The sequence below is a fragment of the Bos grunniens genome, chromosome X (assembly GCF_055505025.1).
Source record: "Bos grunniens cultivar Pamir isolate PY7600 chromosome X, Bosgru_T2T1.0, whole genome shotgun sequence".
Taxonomy (NCBI): Eukaryota; Metazoa; Chordata; class Mammalia; order Artiodactyla; family Bovidae; genus Bos; species Bos grunniens.
In genome coordinates, this window is record NC_141194.1 from 28,000,468 (window position 1) to 28,016,364 (window position 15,897).

Genomic DNA, 15,897 nt, shown 5'->3' on the forward strand with positions numbered 1-15,897 from the left:
CCTGAAGGGAAGGAGCCCCAGCACACTCCAAACATGAGGGTATCTCGAGTGTAATCTAGTAGACCTCCTGAGCGGGGCTAGATTTTAGTGGTGGTGAAATACATGAAAATCGGGGTGTTTTGTCGGGAGGGCTTTGGGAGGCAGGGGAATTACTGGTCCTTGACACAAATTCTATAGGATTTTGCATTGCATCCCGGTAAAACACTTGCCTCTAAATTCAATAACATATTCTCTGATAGAGAAAATTCACTTAGGATTACTTGTTTAGTTGCTAAGTCATGTCTGACTCATTGTGGGCCCGTGGACAGTAGCCTGGCAGGCTCCTCTGTCCATGGAACTTTCCAGGCAAGAATACTGGAGTGGATTGCCAATTCCTTCTCCAGGGGATCTTCACAACCCAGGGATTGAACTGACATCTGGTTGTCAGGTAGATTCTTTACCACTGAGTCACCAGGGAAGCCCTACAGTTTCTTGCTAAGCAGCAGTTTGATTGACTTAGCTTTCTTTGTTTAGAAGACCACATAGTCTCTAGTTTCTCCTGGGTAAAGAAAAATTCCCATAGATGAAGGTAGAAATTCCCATAGATTTTCTTCTGGTATGAAAATAAGCATCATAAGACCTAAACATTGCCAGCTGCAGTGCCAGGTGCTTTGCACAAGCTACATATGTTCTGATACTTCTGTAAGACAAGGCTTATCAAATTCACTTAGCAGACAAAGAACTTCTATTCTCCAGGCTGATAAAGTGACAGAACTGAGTGTAGAGCCTGGTCTGAATTGCTCTAGAGTCCATAATGTTTCACTCCTCCCAGTCTGAGGCTGACATATTGTCAATTCATTTCTCTTCACACTGCCTTGTCACAATCCCCCTGCCTGGCTGCGATCCCCCTCGCTATGGGGGGATACGAGAGCACTCCTGTGGGGTCTGAGAGCCACTATGGAAACCAGCAAGGTAGAAGCCCGGAGTTTTTGGCCAAGGTCAAATATACTGTCCCCACTGCATTCCTGCCCCCATTATGAGGCGACTTGGAGAGAGGACGTAGAGAGCACTGGAGCCAGAGCTGCAGCCAGGGCTGGCACTTCTACCTCGGGCAGTGATGGGCCTTCTGTGGCCAGTGCCCAATCCATGGCCGAATCCAGCCACGCGTCTCACCTCTAGTGTGGTCTGAAACTGTTCTTCACTTTGTGATCAGAAAAGCCTGTCAACCTGTGTTCCTGATATGCGTCAATAACTTTTTGACTTATCCTTTTCTTGCAGGGGGTGAGGCAGTAATTTTCAAGTGATTTTCTTTTCAGTACTAAGTTTATTTAGATTCAGATCATAAGCTTATGAATGACATGGAGTCACACACTTATTGCTGTTTACCAGATATAGAAATAAGAATTTTGCTTTCTGAAATACAAACTGAAAACTTTTAAATCATCTGTGTGATCCAGAGCAAGATTACATGGCATTGGAATAGGGGTATCCTTGGTAATGTGAAAAACCCCACACTAAGATAGGATAAGAAGAGAAAAAAAATTTAAAGTGGTTCAGTTATGGGTCTAGCTTACTGTATTCAGTCTCTCATTCCTAAATTTCAAAGATACATACCTTTTAAATTTAGAAGCATATATAACTTTTGCATTTATGATATACTTAAATTATTAAAGAAAATGTGGGTTTATGAAAATGTAAAGTGATGCAGCCACTATGGAAAATAGTATAGATGCTCATAAAAAAATTGAAAATAGAACTACCATGTGATCTGGCAATTCTACTCCTGGAAATTTAGCTGAAAGAAATGAAGCCAACACCTGGAAAAGATATCTGCACCCCCCATGTTCATTGAAACATTATTTACCATAACCAAGTTATGAAAACAACATAACTGTCCATTAATGGATGAATGGATAAAGATAATGTCACATAGACACACACACACACACACACACACACACATACATTCATCGTCACTCAGATATTATTTAGCCAATAAAAGAAAAAAAGGAAATCTGGCCATTTGCAGTAACACAGTTGCACCTTGAGGGCATTATGCTAAGTGAAATAAGTCAGACAAAGACAAATACTATATAATCTCACTTATGTGTGAAGATGTTTGAAAAATGAACTCACAGAGAATAGATTAGTGGTTGCCGCAAGTGGGGGTTGGAGGATGGATGAAATGGGTGTACGTGGCCAAACGGCATAAACTTTCACAATTTTCATGTACAAAATAAAGAAGTCCTGGAGATATAATGTACAGCATGGTGACTAGTTAATCATTGTTGTTGTTAAGTCGCCAAGTGGTTTTCTACTCTCTGCAACCCCATGAATTGTAGCTTGCCAGCCTCCTCTGTCTAGGGAATTTTCCATGCAAGGATACTGGATTCAGTTGCCATGTCCTTCTCCAGGGGATCCTCCCGACCCAGGAATCAAACCCTCATCTCCTGCATCAACAGGAAGATTCTTTACTGCTGAGCCACCAGAGAACCCCATAGTTAATAATACTGTATTGTATATGTGAAAGTTCCTGGGAGAGTAGATTTTTTTAAAGTGAGGTATAGTTGATGTGGGCTTCCCTGGTGGCTCAGATGGCAAAGAATATGCATGAAAGGCAGGAGACCTGGGTTCAATCCCTGGGTCAGGAACATCCCCTGAAGAAGGAAATGGTTACCCACTCCAGTATTCTTGCCTGGAGAATTCCATGGACAAAGGGGCCTGGTATGCTACAGTCTATGTGGTCAAAAAGAGTTGGACAAGACTGAGCAACTAATACTTTCACTTCATTTTCATAGTTGATGTACAATATTTTATAAATTACAGATGATTAACAAAGTGCTTCATAGTTTTTAAAGGTTATGTTCCATTTACAGTTATTATAAATATTGGCTATATCCCCTTTGTTGTACAATATATCCTTGTTGCTTATTGTATACATATTAATTTGCACCTCTTAGTCTTCTGTCCCTGCCCTTCACCTCCTGCTTGCCACTCCCCACTGGTAACCACTAGCTTGTTCTCTATATCTGTGAGTCTGCTTCATTCCCCTAGTCTTTTATTTTTTAAATTCTCCATGTCAGTAGTATCATACAGCATTTGTCTTCCTCTGTCTCACTTATTTCATTAATATCATCCAACTATTTACTAATTAATAGCATAATACCCTCCAACTCCATACATGTTGTTGAAAGATTGCAAAAATTAATTCTTTTTAATGACTGAGTAATATTCCATTATGCGTGCACACACGCGCGTGTGTGTGTGTAGGTTGTATACATATAGATTACTTTTGTACCTTGGCAAATGTCAGTAATGCTGCTATGAACATTGGAGTGCATGGAATTTTTGAATTAGTGGATTTTTTTTTTCATTTTAAACAGTAATTTAAAGTTTATTCAAGCTTTAATGCAGGTTATTCTGACTTTAAGTTAGCATTACATGGCATACTTCTGAGTCCATTCCTGAAAAATTCTGTTGTACTCATCTCTGTCTGTTTTATAGATCTCTGCAACCTGTGGCACTGGGGAGGGGGTCATTGGGGTTCGGAACACATAGCAGGGAGCAAATGGATACCAGAACTGTAGAAATCATGGAAGCAAGAGACCACAGTGATTTTAGAGTAGCGAACCTAGTGCTGCCATTAGTGTTCATGTCTGGATGATAAATTCTGTTGCAAATGCACCCTTAGGTAGTGTGAAGGGGTAGTCTTTAGGGAAATGAATTGGCACAGAGAATACACTGCCTCAGTACGGGCTGCCGTTCTTTTTCATAATTGTGGTTTCCCAGTGAAATGTATCATCCCCAACTGGACCTGTAGAATACTGTGCTGGAGGGTCCCTGGCCACCTCACTAAGTTCCTTATTAATCCATTTCAGCGCCACAGTCTGTGCTTTTTGCCTGACTCCTCACTATCAGTGTGTGAAGGTCCGGCCAAAACTCCTGACTATCTGGTGGCTGGGAAGGACTACCTCTTCATCTCACACTGGCTCTGCCAGACACAGGTGCCTTCTTAATAAACAGGGAGGTTGGACTGGGGTGGGGTCACTGGCAGAGAGTAGATGAGGCTGGAGGGGAAGGGGAGACGAGCAGTGGAAACCCTTAGACTCAGACAAGCATCGAGTACCTGACGGAGACCATCCAAATTAGGGGGTCCTTTTTTTTTTTTTTTTCAGATATACACCCGGGAGTAGGTTTTCTGGGTCATTTGGTAGTTCTCTTTTTAGATTTTGAGGACCCTCCTTACTGTTATCCATGGTGGCTGTACCAATTGACATTCCCACCAACAGTGTACAGATCTTGTGCACATGCTCGCCAACATTTGTTACTTCTGTTCCTTTTGGATGATAGCCCTTCTGATAGGCATAAGATAATACCTCATTGTGGTTTAAATTTGCATTCATATGATGATTAACGATGTTGAACATCTTTTCACGTGCCTCTCGGCCATTTGTATGTCTTCTTTGGAAAAATGTGTATTTAAGTCTTCTGCCCATTTTTTTAATTCTTTTTTTAAACTGTTGAGTTATGTAAGCTGTTCATATATTTTGGATATTAACCCCTTATTGGTTATATCATTGACAAATATTTTTTCCCGTATAGTAGGTTGTCTTTTCATTTTGCTGATGGTTTCCTTTGCTGTGCAAAAGTTTTTACCTTTAAATACATCTCATTTATTTATTTTTGCTTTTATTTTCCTAGCATTAGGAGACAGATCCAAAAAATATTATTATGAATTATATCAAAGAATGTCCCACTCATAGTGCCTTCTAAGAGTTTTATAGTTTCCACTCATATTAGGTCTCTAATCCATTTTCAGTTTATTTTTGTATATAGTGTTAGAGAATGTACTAATCTCATTCTTTGACAGCAACATGTCAAAGAATAAGATTAGAGCCTAAACACAACTTGGTATTATCAGAAAACTAAATATGCTTTTACATTTGAGCCAGTAATTAGAGTTTTCAGAAAGTAACCCTGAAGAGACATCCACAACCATATGAAAATGCTTACATATCCATGAACATGTTAACTGAAGGAACATGATATATATCCACAGAGTGGAGTACTATACAGCTATAAAAAATAATGAGCATGATCTTTGTAAACTAATATGGAGTGCTTCCATGATAGATATAGATATATAAAAGAATGTGGGAGTTTGGGGCTAATGTCAATGATACCAAGTGCAGTGCCTTCGCATCCTGGTATGAAGAGGCTTTGAGAGCTGAAGAAGAGAGAGCCAGAGCCAGAGCTGCAGCCAGGGCTCCTATGGTGCCAGGACCAATGCAATTTCCAGAGCATGTCCAAAGCTCCTCCCACCCCTGGTGAAGTCTGAGCAGATACTTCACATTGCATTTCAAGAAAGCAAGCAATCTTCCAACTAGCAGAGGGCCAAGGTGTTTCTCATGGAAACACAGCATATAATGTATTTGTGATCCTATACAATATGCAAAAATTAGAGGTTTTTCTTTTTTCTGTTTTTAAATGTCATTCCTTTTAATTAAAGACGTGTTTAGCTTCAGAGTCTAAGTATACTAATGGCACAGCTCCCCCTTGTACTGCAGATTATCAAGTTGAAAAATAAGAATTTTCATAATACATAGCACAGATTGAAATCCTTGAATCATTTCTTGTCATTCAGAATAAGAAAACAGGATACTGAAATATGGATTTTTTTGCAAAAATGGAAATTATTCCACAGTGAAGTCTGTGTGATTATCAGATACAGAAAAAAAAGTCTTGAGAGGTATTCACTTCTTGGTTTGTTTTATTCCTTATAGTCTTTCTTTGTAAAACTGAAGTGTATGTACCTGGATTGGCTTAGCTTATTTAAGAATGTGGGAGAAGTGAAAACCCAGTAAACTTTACTTCTTGCACACTTTCACTGTAATTCTTCAAATATCAATTTAGCATCTGTTCTTTGGAGGCTTCTGAGTAGTATTGGGGATGCTAAGAAAAATAAACCGAACCATTTCCTATAGAATTCTAGAGTCTAAGAGAACAATTCATATAAAGTAGCTCATGAACAAAGATCTAGGGGCCCAATGAAAATGAGGTGTAAGGAGGTGAGGGGATTGAGGGCTTCCTCATGAGGAGTCTAGTGTAAATACACTGAGGCAAGGCACTTGGAGACTTTAGGACAATAAATGTCCCTGGGAGGTAATTTTAAGTTAGGCTACATGTTGAGCCCACCGGGGAGGCTGTGGAAACACTAAATAGAGGCCAGACCCTCAGACGGTGGGTCTCAAAGTTGAGAGACTTAAGACTGGAATGGAACAATTCCTGAACAATTACTTTTCAATTATCAGGCTTCCCAGGCCGCTCAGTGGTCAAGAATCCACCTGCCAATGCAGGACATGTGGGTTCATTCCCTGGATCAGGAAGATCCCCTGGAGGAGGAAATGGCTACCCCATCCAGTATTCTTGCCTGGAGAATCCCATGGACAGAGCAATCTGTTCAGTCCATGGGATAGAAAAGGGTCAGACACTACCGAGTGACTAAACAGCAACACGAGTAGACCAGAGAGAAATCCCCCCTGGGGAGGGGATGGAATGTGCCCTGTGCTCCTGTCCCAGTGCCCGTGAACACAGTGCACAACCTAGATGTTTCATGCACATCATCTCCAAGGAGATTCTGTGAAATAAAAATAATAGTAGAATGAAACCGGAAACTCAGAAGCCAGTGGGCTGACACTGTGCTGTGAGTCGTGGAAACAGAGCTCATTTTATTGAAAGAGCATTCCATTCAGCGGTTTTGGCTGTGTTGATAATTCCACAAAGTGTATGAGATGAGTATATTATAGGTGATGTGATGGTGAAATTGATGAAGGTAGGGGCTTATTTTATTTAGTTACTTATTTATTTGGCTGTGCTTGGTCTTATCTTTGGAATCCAGGATCCTTGATCTTCCTTGCACCCTGAGAGTTCTTTAGTTCCAGGATGAGGAATATTTTAGTTCTGGTATATAGGATCTTTAGTTGTGACATGTGAACTATTACTTGTGGTGTGTGGGGTCTAGTTCCCTGATCAGGGGTGGAACCCAGGCCCCCTGCATTTGGAGCACAGATTCTTAGCCACTTAGCTACTGGGCCACTAGGCAACTCTCTAGGAGTTGTTTAAATGAAAGCGCAGCTTGGAAGAAAGAGTGAGTTTTAGAACCAAATTCTAGATTATTTGAATTTTATTCAGTTAAAAAACTACACCCACACTCAAAATATGATGTAGTAGTGGAAATGAAAGATTCTTTCTAAACAGCATTTTGGACTGATTTGGTGTTTCATGTCCGAGAATGCCACAGATTCTCTGACATCTCCTGGATTTAAAAGATTCCTCAGGGTCGGTGGTATCCTCCAGGATGAAAATAACCATAATCATAGTAAAAACAGATATGGTGTAAAGTCTCAGTGTGGTCCAGGCAGTGTGCCAGGTGCTTTAGCTACATGCCACTAGCTCTACAAAAGCCACTTCACCTGAGGCTCCTGGATTTTGGGGATGGATCCAAGTCCTCACAACTGATAAGAGACAGAGCTGGGCCTAGAGTGCTGGTCTGAATTTAACCACAGCATGTACCCTTCCACTTGTCCCGGCCTGAGGTGCTCATGAGTCAGTTAATTCACTGTGTTTTAGCACTCCAACATGTATCTTGAGTGACAGAAAGAGAGACACTGTGACGAAAACATTGGGATGAAATACATAGCCAAGGCAATACAAACACCAAAATAATTAAGAGGTGTGAATAAAGGAGAGAAGGAGATAATGCTCAGTTAGCAAATGATCACCTGCATGTGGAAATTCAGACACCTTCAAGTGATCGAGGGCTTACAAGATTATCTGGCGCTATCCTTCTATGTAGAAAGTAAACATTTTATTTGTTTTAATTAAAAATAGTTATTTCTATTTATTTTCTGACTGCTCTGGGTCTTAGTTTGGACACTTGGAATCTTTGTTGCCACGTGCAGGCTCTTTAGTTGTGGAATGTGAGATTTTAGGTGTGGCACGAGAACTCTTAGTTGTTGGATGTGAGATTTTTAGTTGTGGCATGTGGGATCAAGTTACCTGACGAGGGATCAAACCTAGGACCCCTGCATTGGGAGCGCATAACCACTGGACCAACAGGGAGGTGCCGAGAGTAAATATTTTAGAACTACCCTAAATCTGGTGACTCAGATGGTACAGAATGCGCCTGCAATGCGGGAGACCTGGGTTCGATCGCTGGGTTGGGCACAATCCCTGGTGGAGGGCATATAACATACTTCAGTATTCTTGCCTGGAGAATCTGCATGGACAGAGGAGCCTGGGGAGCTACAGTACATGGGGTCACAAAGAGTGGGACATGACTGAGCGATTAAGCACACACCTTAAATCTGGCTGAAGAGCAGGAATATATCACCTCTATCTCTTTGACATCATAACATCTGTCCTGAGTTCCTTAATTTCTGCTGCATTTTCCTAATCTTACATCACTTTTGGGACTGAGACCCATTTTCTCCAAGATTTGCTAGAGGGTAACTGCTCACTGTTTGTAGGAATATGCATTCCCCAGAAAGACTTTAATCTAGGGACAGAAGCTGATACGGGAACCTCCATAAAGCAGGACGAAGGAGACAATCACCCCTGAATATAGTGGTCACCCAAAGACTAAGAAGAGGAATCTTAGCTCAGTAGAAGGAGCAGTCCCAGGCTGTGGTAGATGTAGTGAGGATGCTAAGCAAGAGGAATCGGATGGACTCAAGTTGCATCCCCACTGTCTATTCTCAGAAGCCCTGATGGACTAGGATCACATGAAGATCATCCTGACTTCCAACTTGGAATTCTCAGGAGACTAGGACTTTGATGTAAGACAAGAAGCTTCATAAAACAGAGAGTAGAGTTACAGGATTCGTCATGTGTCAATGTGAGGACCTGAAAGTGGACTCACAGTAGCACACACTATAAAAGGAGGCCCTGGAAAATCACTGATGCTGTGGTCCCCAGGAAGCTCTTGGCACAGATGTCAGGTTGATTTCAGTCTAGAAAGTCTTAGCGAGGTGAGACCTCTGTCTAATACAATCAGCTGCAGTTTCGCAGAGGGAGGGACCTGAATCCAAGGAGGACCTCACATGCAATGCTGAGTGTTACTGAGGACCCCTGCAGAGGGAGCCGAACACAATTCTGTAAATTCTTAGCCATGAGAAGCCCACACGAGCTACATCTGAGTGGTCCACTCATTGAACCTGTGTGATCTTAGGGAGGGCTGAGTCTCCTCTAGCCAGATCAGAACCCAGATCTGCAGATGGGGGTGTCTTGACCATAACCAGACTTAAGGTGGGGACCATCAGTGCTAGTGAGAGGATCTCTCCCCCAACGAAGGAGGCTCACAGAGTGGCAACCCACCTGACAAGCAGAGATGCTCAGAGCACAGCTGGCCTCCCACCACTAGGGACTTGGGAAGGCGAGGGCTTTGTTTGGGAGCTGGAAGACTCAGGTTCATAGGAGGGGGCATCCTGGGCTCTGATACACCGCACAAGGAGGACCCAAGGACGGATGAATATTGAGCTACTGGTGTGCCCATAGCGCGCTGCCCCTGCTGTCATCCCTGGGAGACCCCACGTAGGACCTTATGCAGCTCCCCTCCACTTCCGCTTTGAAACCCAGCAGATCGACCGGTAGCCGCGGCGACCGTATGGCAGAGACTTAGTGTTCAGGACTCGTCCGGAACCAAGGTGAGGACCTGAATGGAGCTGAAGGGACTTTCCCAACCCTCCCAGTAATAAAAGTGACCCATCCACATCCCACCCCTGTGATATGGCTCTTAAGAGTCCCTCAGAGCTATCGGCTGAATGTGGTCTAGAGTGTCTCAGGCGAAGGCGTTGGTCTGTGGGGGTAGGCCCTGATTCTACCCCCGGAGGAGCTCTAGGACCTAGATGAAAGCCCTGAGGGCTGATGAGCAGACTTCGACACCGCCAAGGGGGCCACACTGAGCGGCTCCCCTGTACTGGGCTCTAGGAGGCCCTGGGTAGAGCTGGCCAACTGTGGTGCCCCCTGGTGTCCACTGGAGGTGGTTTTGGGGAAGTGAGAGCCTTGCTGTAATGGAATAAACCCAGTTCAACAAAGGGACCTAGTCCCCAATATTAATGGCTGTGACGCTGAGTGAGGATGGAGGCTCCTCCCATAAGAAATGGAGTCACATAAGGCGCCAGTCCTATTTTGAGGACTGGGAGAATCAGGCGTTTTGACATGACACTTCCCGGGACATCTCAGGGAAGTGAGAGACCAGGTCAGTGGGGGCAGCCTCAGGTTGACAAGGGAGGGTTTCTGGTGTCCTGGTGGATGGTGAAAACCTTGGAGGCTGTGGATGTTCCACACCACGTCATTCGGACCACATCTCCCTGTCGTCATCCCTGGGAGACCTCAAGAATACATGTCTGTCCCCACTGCGCGCTAATGGGGAAGTAAGGGTCTTGGTCTGAATGGAGTGGTCAGCAGAGGGAGAAACCTTAGACCCTGTCATGAGTCAAATATAGAGCTTGGTTGCTTCTGTGTCCTGGCTATTGAAAATAGTTCTGCAGTGAAGACGAGTACAAGTGTCTTTTTCCATCCCCATTTCCTCAGGGTATACGCCCACTAGTGGGTTGTTGGCTCGTGTGGTAGTTTTATTTCTAGTTTTTGTAAGCAGAGTGAATTAAGTCATAGGGAGGAAAGCCAATATCATATATTAATGCATATGTATGGAATCCAGAAAGATGGTACTGATGAACCTATTTGCAGGGCAGCCTGGAGATGCCGACATAGAGAACAGACTGGTGGACCCAGTGGGGGAAGGAGAGGGAGGGGCAGATTGAGAGAGTAACATTGAAAACATGCACATTACCGTATGGAATATAGATAACCAGTAGAAAGTAGTTTTATGACCAGGGAGCTCAAAGCCAGCACTCTGATATCTTAAGAGGGGTGTGACATGGGAGGGAGTTTCAAGATGGAGGAGACATAAGATATACCTATGGCTGATTCATATTGATGTGTGGCAGAAACTGGTACACTATTATGAACTAATATTGTAAAAAAATTATTTTCAAAAAGACGTATAGGAGAAAACAGAAGCCAAAAAATATTTTAGACCTTGAATTGGGATCTTGTGAGGGTTCACAGGGATGTCAACCTGCCTGCACCAGATTTTGTTCTCAGGAGACCGTGTTTGGTAAGATATGGTCATCTTCACTTCCTGCTTTTGGGACACAGAGTGATTGGCTTTTACTATCAAGCAGTCATCACTTCAGGAAAAAGTTGAGCTTCTCTACTGCTACTGCTAAGTCTCTTCATTCCTGTCTGGCTCTGTGTGACCCCATAGAGGTCAGCCCCCGGGCTCTCCCGCCCCTGGGATCCTCCAATCAAGAACACTGGAGTGGATTGCCATTTCCTTCTCCAATGCATGAAAGTGAAAAGTGAAAGTGAAGTTGCTCAGTCGTTTCCGACTATTAGCGACCCCATGGACTGCAGCCTACCAGGCTTCTCCATCCATGGGATTTTCCAGGAAAGAGTACTGGAGTGGGGTGCCATTGCCTTCTCCGAGCTTCTCTACTGGGAGCTCAATTGATGAACCTGAGTGAGGACTCAGTGCATCCATCCCAACCCTCGGATTTCAGCCCAGGAAATCTCAGGGAAGGGCTGTGAGGCTGAGCCCCTTCTATACTGTTCTATACGAAGTCTACGGGAGGGGAAATGTCTAGTCTGAAGGTGCAGACACCAGTCCACAAATGGATAATGGTGCCCAACGTTTTAAGGAGCCAAGGTAAGGACCTTGAATGATGATCCCAGTGAACTCAGGATAGAAAAGACCCTAATGAGCTCTCAGCACTGGTTATCTGTCTCCTGGCAGGGAGGTGGTATGAGGCATCCTAACTCTGGATCATGGGGAGGTCTAAAGTGTCTACATCAGAGTAGCAGAGGGAAGGGTGCCAAGGCTCCGCCAGGACTTGACGTGATAATACTGAAGTAGAACTTAGAAAACCCCACTGCTGGTACCTGCTGTCACCTGAGTAAATTCAGAGGAGGGCTGAGAGGGAGCAGAGGAAAAGTAAGGCCTCTGTTCTTCCTCTGTGGGATTCTGTGGGAACAGGCTGAGCAGGAAAACAGGAGCCTTGTGGGTTCCTAGAGCAGTGTCCTCAAGGACACCTGCAGAGGTGGCCTTTGATTAAGCCAAGGTAGAGTCTCCCTGTTTTAAGGTGCTCATGTCACCTCATTCTCCATCCTCCAGGTGCCCCAATCTCCTGTGTATTGGCCCAGACTCCTGCCTCTGGTCCCTGACCACAGCCATCATGCCCCGTGCGCAAAAGAGTAAGCACTGTGCTCGTGAGAAACGTCACCAGGCCCGAGTTGAGACCCAGGGTCTTCATGATCAGGCTACCACATCTAGGGGAGAAGAGACCACCTCCTCTTCCCCTCCTGATTCAGAGAGCACTCCCTCAAGCTCGTCTGCTGCTGGCACCGCCACGGAGCCTCAGGGAGCCCAAGGCACCACCAGTGCTGCTGCAGGTGCTATATGTAAAAGATCTGGTGTCGGTGGCATAGCACGCTCAAGATCTGCAGTGCGTGGCACAGCACGCTCCAGATCTGGTGTAGGTGCCGAGGGCCAAGTTCAGGAAGGTGAAAATTCCTCCCAAGCCTCAGCTGCTGCTGCGAGCTCTCACACAGATCTTCTGACCAGGACGGCAGAGATATTGGTGCAGTACCTGCTGTTTAAGTATAAGATGAGGGAGCTCATTAAGAGGTCCAAAATGCTGCAGGAAATCAATAGAAGGTACAAGGAACAATTCCCTGAGATCCTTAGAAGGGCCTCCGAGCACATGGAGATGGTGTTTGGCCTGGTGCTGAAGGAAGTCAGGCCCAACAGTCACTGCTATACCCTGGTGAGCCACCTAGATCTCAGTGACAGCGAGTCTTTGAGAGGTGACCGGGGGCTACCGAAGAATGGTCTTCTGATGCCTCTGCTGGGTGTCATCTACCTGAATGGCAACCACGCCCCTGAGGAGAAGATCTGGAAGTTCCTGAATATGCTGGGCATCTATGATGGAAGAAGTCACTTCATCTTTGGAGAGCCCAGGAAGCTCATCACAGAAGATCTGGTGCGGGAAGAGTACCTGGAGTACCGCCAGGTGCCCGGCAGCGATCCCCCTCGCTATGAGTTCCTGTGGGGTCCTAAAGCGCTCACAGAAACCAGCAAGAAGAAAGTCCTGCAGTTTCTGGCCAAGGTGAAGGATTCGGTCCATCCCGCCTTGCAGCAGCATATGAAGAGGCTTGGAGAGAGGAAGTAGAGAGCACCGGAGCCAGAGGTGCAGCCAGGGCTGGCACTTCTGCCTCAATCAGGCCTGGCACTGCCGCCTCAGCCGCTGCTGGCCCTTCTGCTTTGGCCAGGCCTGGCACTGCTGCCTCAACCTCTGCTGGCACTTCTGCCTCAATCAGGCCTGGCACTGCTGCCTCAGCCAGCAATGGCCCTTCTGCTTCGGCCACTGTGCACTCCAGGGCCGCATCCAACCGCTCATCTCGCCCCTAGTGTGATCTGAAGCCTGTTGTTCACTTTGTGGCTGGAGAAGCCAGTCAACCTGTGTTCCTGATATGCATCAATAACTTGTTGACTTTATTTCCCCCAATTTTCAGTTGTTAAAACTTTTCAACAGAAAGGTCATTTAGAGTCATGATATAAGTATATGAATAACATGGGTCACACACACTTTGCTGTTTGTCAAATTTAGGAGTAAGAATTTTGTTTTCTCAAATAAATATTGGAATTCCTCACATCACTATTGTGATCCAGGATGAGAATATCATCACTTTAAGATGAGACTGTCCTTAGAAATATGAAAGACACCACACTAATAGAGGCTCAGAACCTTGATACATTGTTAGGGAGATAGCTGAAATTTCTTCAGTTTTTGGCCGGCTTTACTCTCTGCTTAGTCTCCCTTTTTGTAAATGTAAAAGACACTTGCCTCTGCTTATGGTTTATGGTTTTCAAGAATGTTTGAGAATATAAATTATAGCAAATGATTTATTCGTGGCTCTTCTTTTACACAAACGTTGACAATCTGCTCTTAAGAAGTCTTCATGCTTCTACTGGTGATGTTTAGTCAAAAAAAGTCCTAGCCTCTGTCCACTCATTATAGTTTCTCAGAGATGCTGTCATTGAATGGAAGAGGCTGAGATACTCTCTACTTCAGGAAGAACAAGAAAGAAGCAGGGTAAAGAGGGGTTGGAGAGAACATATTATTTTGGTTTCATTGCTAAGTGGAATTTTGGCTGATTGGGGAGGTTGGGTCTTTTGTTTTTTCCTCACTTGGAACACTGCATAGTTTCTGACATCTGATAGATTGAAAAAAGAATCCAGCTGATGTAACATCTGAGGTCAAGATAATCATAGTAATAACTGCTGTTGCTCCTAATTTCTCAATAGAACAGGTGACGTGACAGAAGCTTTCCATAAATACTTATATTCCACCAATCTGACAAGAAAGGGCTTATCGAACTTACTTCACAGGGGAGAGCCCAAGGCTCATAGAGTTATGGTTTGGATTTGTGCTGAAATACATAGGGCTGGTAAATGACAGCTGGCAATAGACTCCTGCTCTACACTACTTTACCCACTCCAGTGTTCTTGCCTGGAGAATCCCAGGGACAGGGGAGCCTGGTGGGCTGCCGTCTATGGGGTCCCACTGAGTCAGACACGACTGAAGCGACTTAGCAGTAGCAGCTACACTACTTTAGCACTCATACTGTTGTTCTCCTCACAACCTGAGACATACCCTTGTCTTTGTTCTTTAACAAGTCCTTTTAACATTTGACATTTCCTTTTCCTTATATATTTATTATTTATTTATTTATTTGCTGTGCTGGATCTTAGTTGCTGCACGTGTGGTCTAGTTCCCTGACCAGGGATCGAACCTGGGCCCCCTGCATTGGGAGCCTGGAGTCCTAGCCATTGGACCACCAGGAAAGTCCCCACCCTGTATCTTTTATTTCAGTGCTTTTCTCAGTACTCCAAAATTTGTCCTAGGTGATAGCAAAGAATGCCCTCATGCTCAAGCTACTGGATCAAAATGTGTAGCCAGAGCAGTAAGAATACCAGATATACTTAACCAACGATATGTATCCCTTATTCATTACTCATAGATAAGTGAAAGAAACAATATTCAGGGACAGTACAAGCATGTACATTGGCCATGTTAGATAACCTCTGAAGAGCAAGGAGTCTCCATATCATCCTTACAGTCTCTTCCCTGTGGAAAGTAAACCTATCAGAACAGAAATGACATGAGAATCTTCACCTGGCTGATGAGATAGATTGATCTACTTTTTTCTCCCTAAAGGACTGCCACCTGTCCTGGGACTCCCGCCTTGGACTATAGCTTCTCCATCTCCCGTCACTCCTGGGACAGGGACCCATTCTCTGTAGCACTGCAGAGCAAACATAGCTCAGGAGTTTGTAGAGACATGGAATTTCCCCAAAGGCCTTTAATCCAAGACACAGAAAACAAGATGAGGGCCCCAGGTAGGAGGATTGAGGAGAGCAAGACCCAAGAATATGGGGGATGGTGGTCATTCGGATAGCACTCCCTTCTGATCTCAGACACAGAGGAATTCAGAACTGGTGGGCTTAGGCTATTAGCCTTGGTATAGCCTGACTTATTCTTCAGGTTTGTCAAACTCCCTTCACTGTGCCACTTAGGCCTGGTGACATAGTGAGTCCTACTCACTTCCTCCCAGAGGATCACATGGAGGTAAGGAACCTCATCCTGATCAAAGGGAGCAGCCAAAGCTCAGCAGAAGGATGATTTCCATGTTGTGCCAGAAGTCAAGGTAAGGACCCTGAATTCTTGAAAAGACCACTAGCCTCAAAACAGTGGGGGCAGTACATATTCCTTCCACTCCTGTTAGCCTCAGAAG

At 44.6% G+C, this 15,897-nt stretch overlaps 2 protein-coding genes and 1 pseudogene across 2 annotated transcripts in view; 2 read left to right on the top strand and 1 right to left on the bottom strand.

Moving 5' to 3' along the window:
• LOC147340030 (melanoma-associated antigen B4-like) overlaps positions 1–14,004 on the top strand; it is a 49,678-nt gene extending 35,674 nt beyond the window's left edge. Inside the window, 2 exon segments of the mRNA XM_086388373.1 lie at positions 12,215–13,242; positions 13,245–14,004. Of these exon segments, the coding sequence (XP_086244499.1) occupies positions 12,276–13,242; positions 13,245–13,510 (1,233 nt within the window). The 5' untranslated portion in view covers positions 12,215–12,275 and the 3' untranslated portion in view covers positions 13,511–14,004.
• LOC147340029 (melanoma-associated antigen B4-like) overlaps positions 1–15,897 on the top strand; it is a 113,033-nt gene that overhangs the window by 64,016 nt on the left and 33,120 nt on the right. The gene's annotated exons all lie outside the window — the stretch shown is intronic.
• Positions 3,366–4,235, bottom strand: LOC147340032 (ubiquitin-conjugating enzyme E2 D3 pseudogene; annotated as a pseudogene).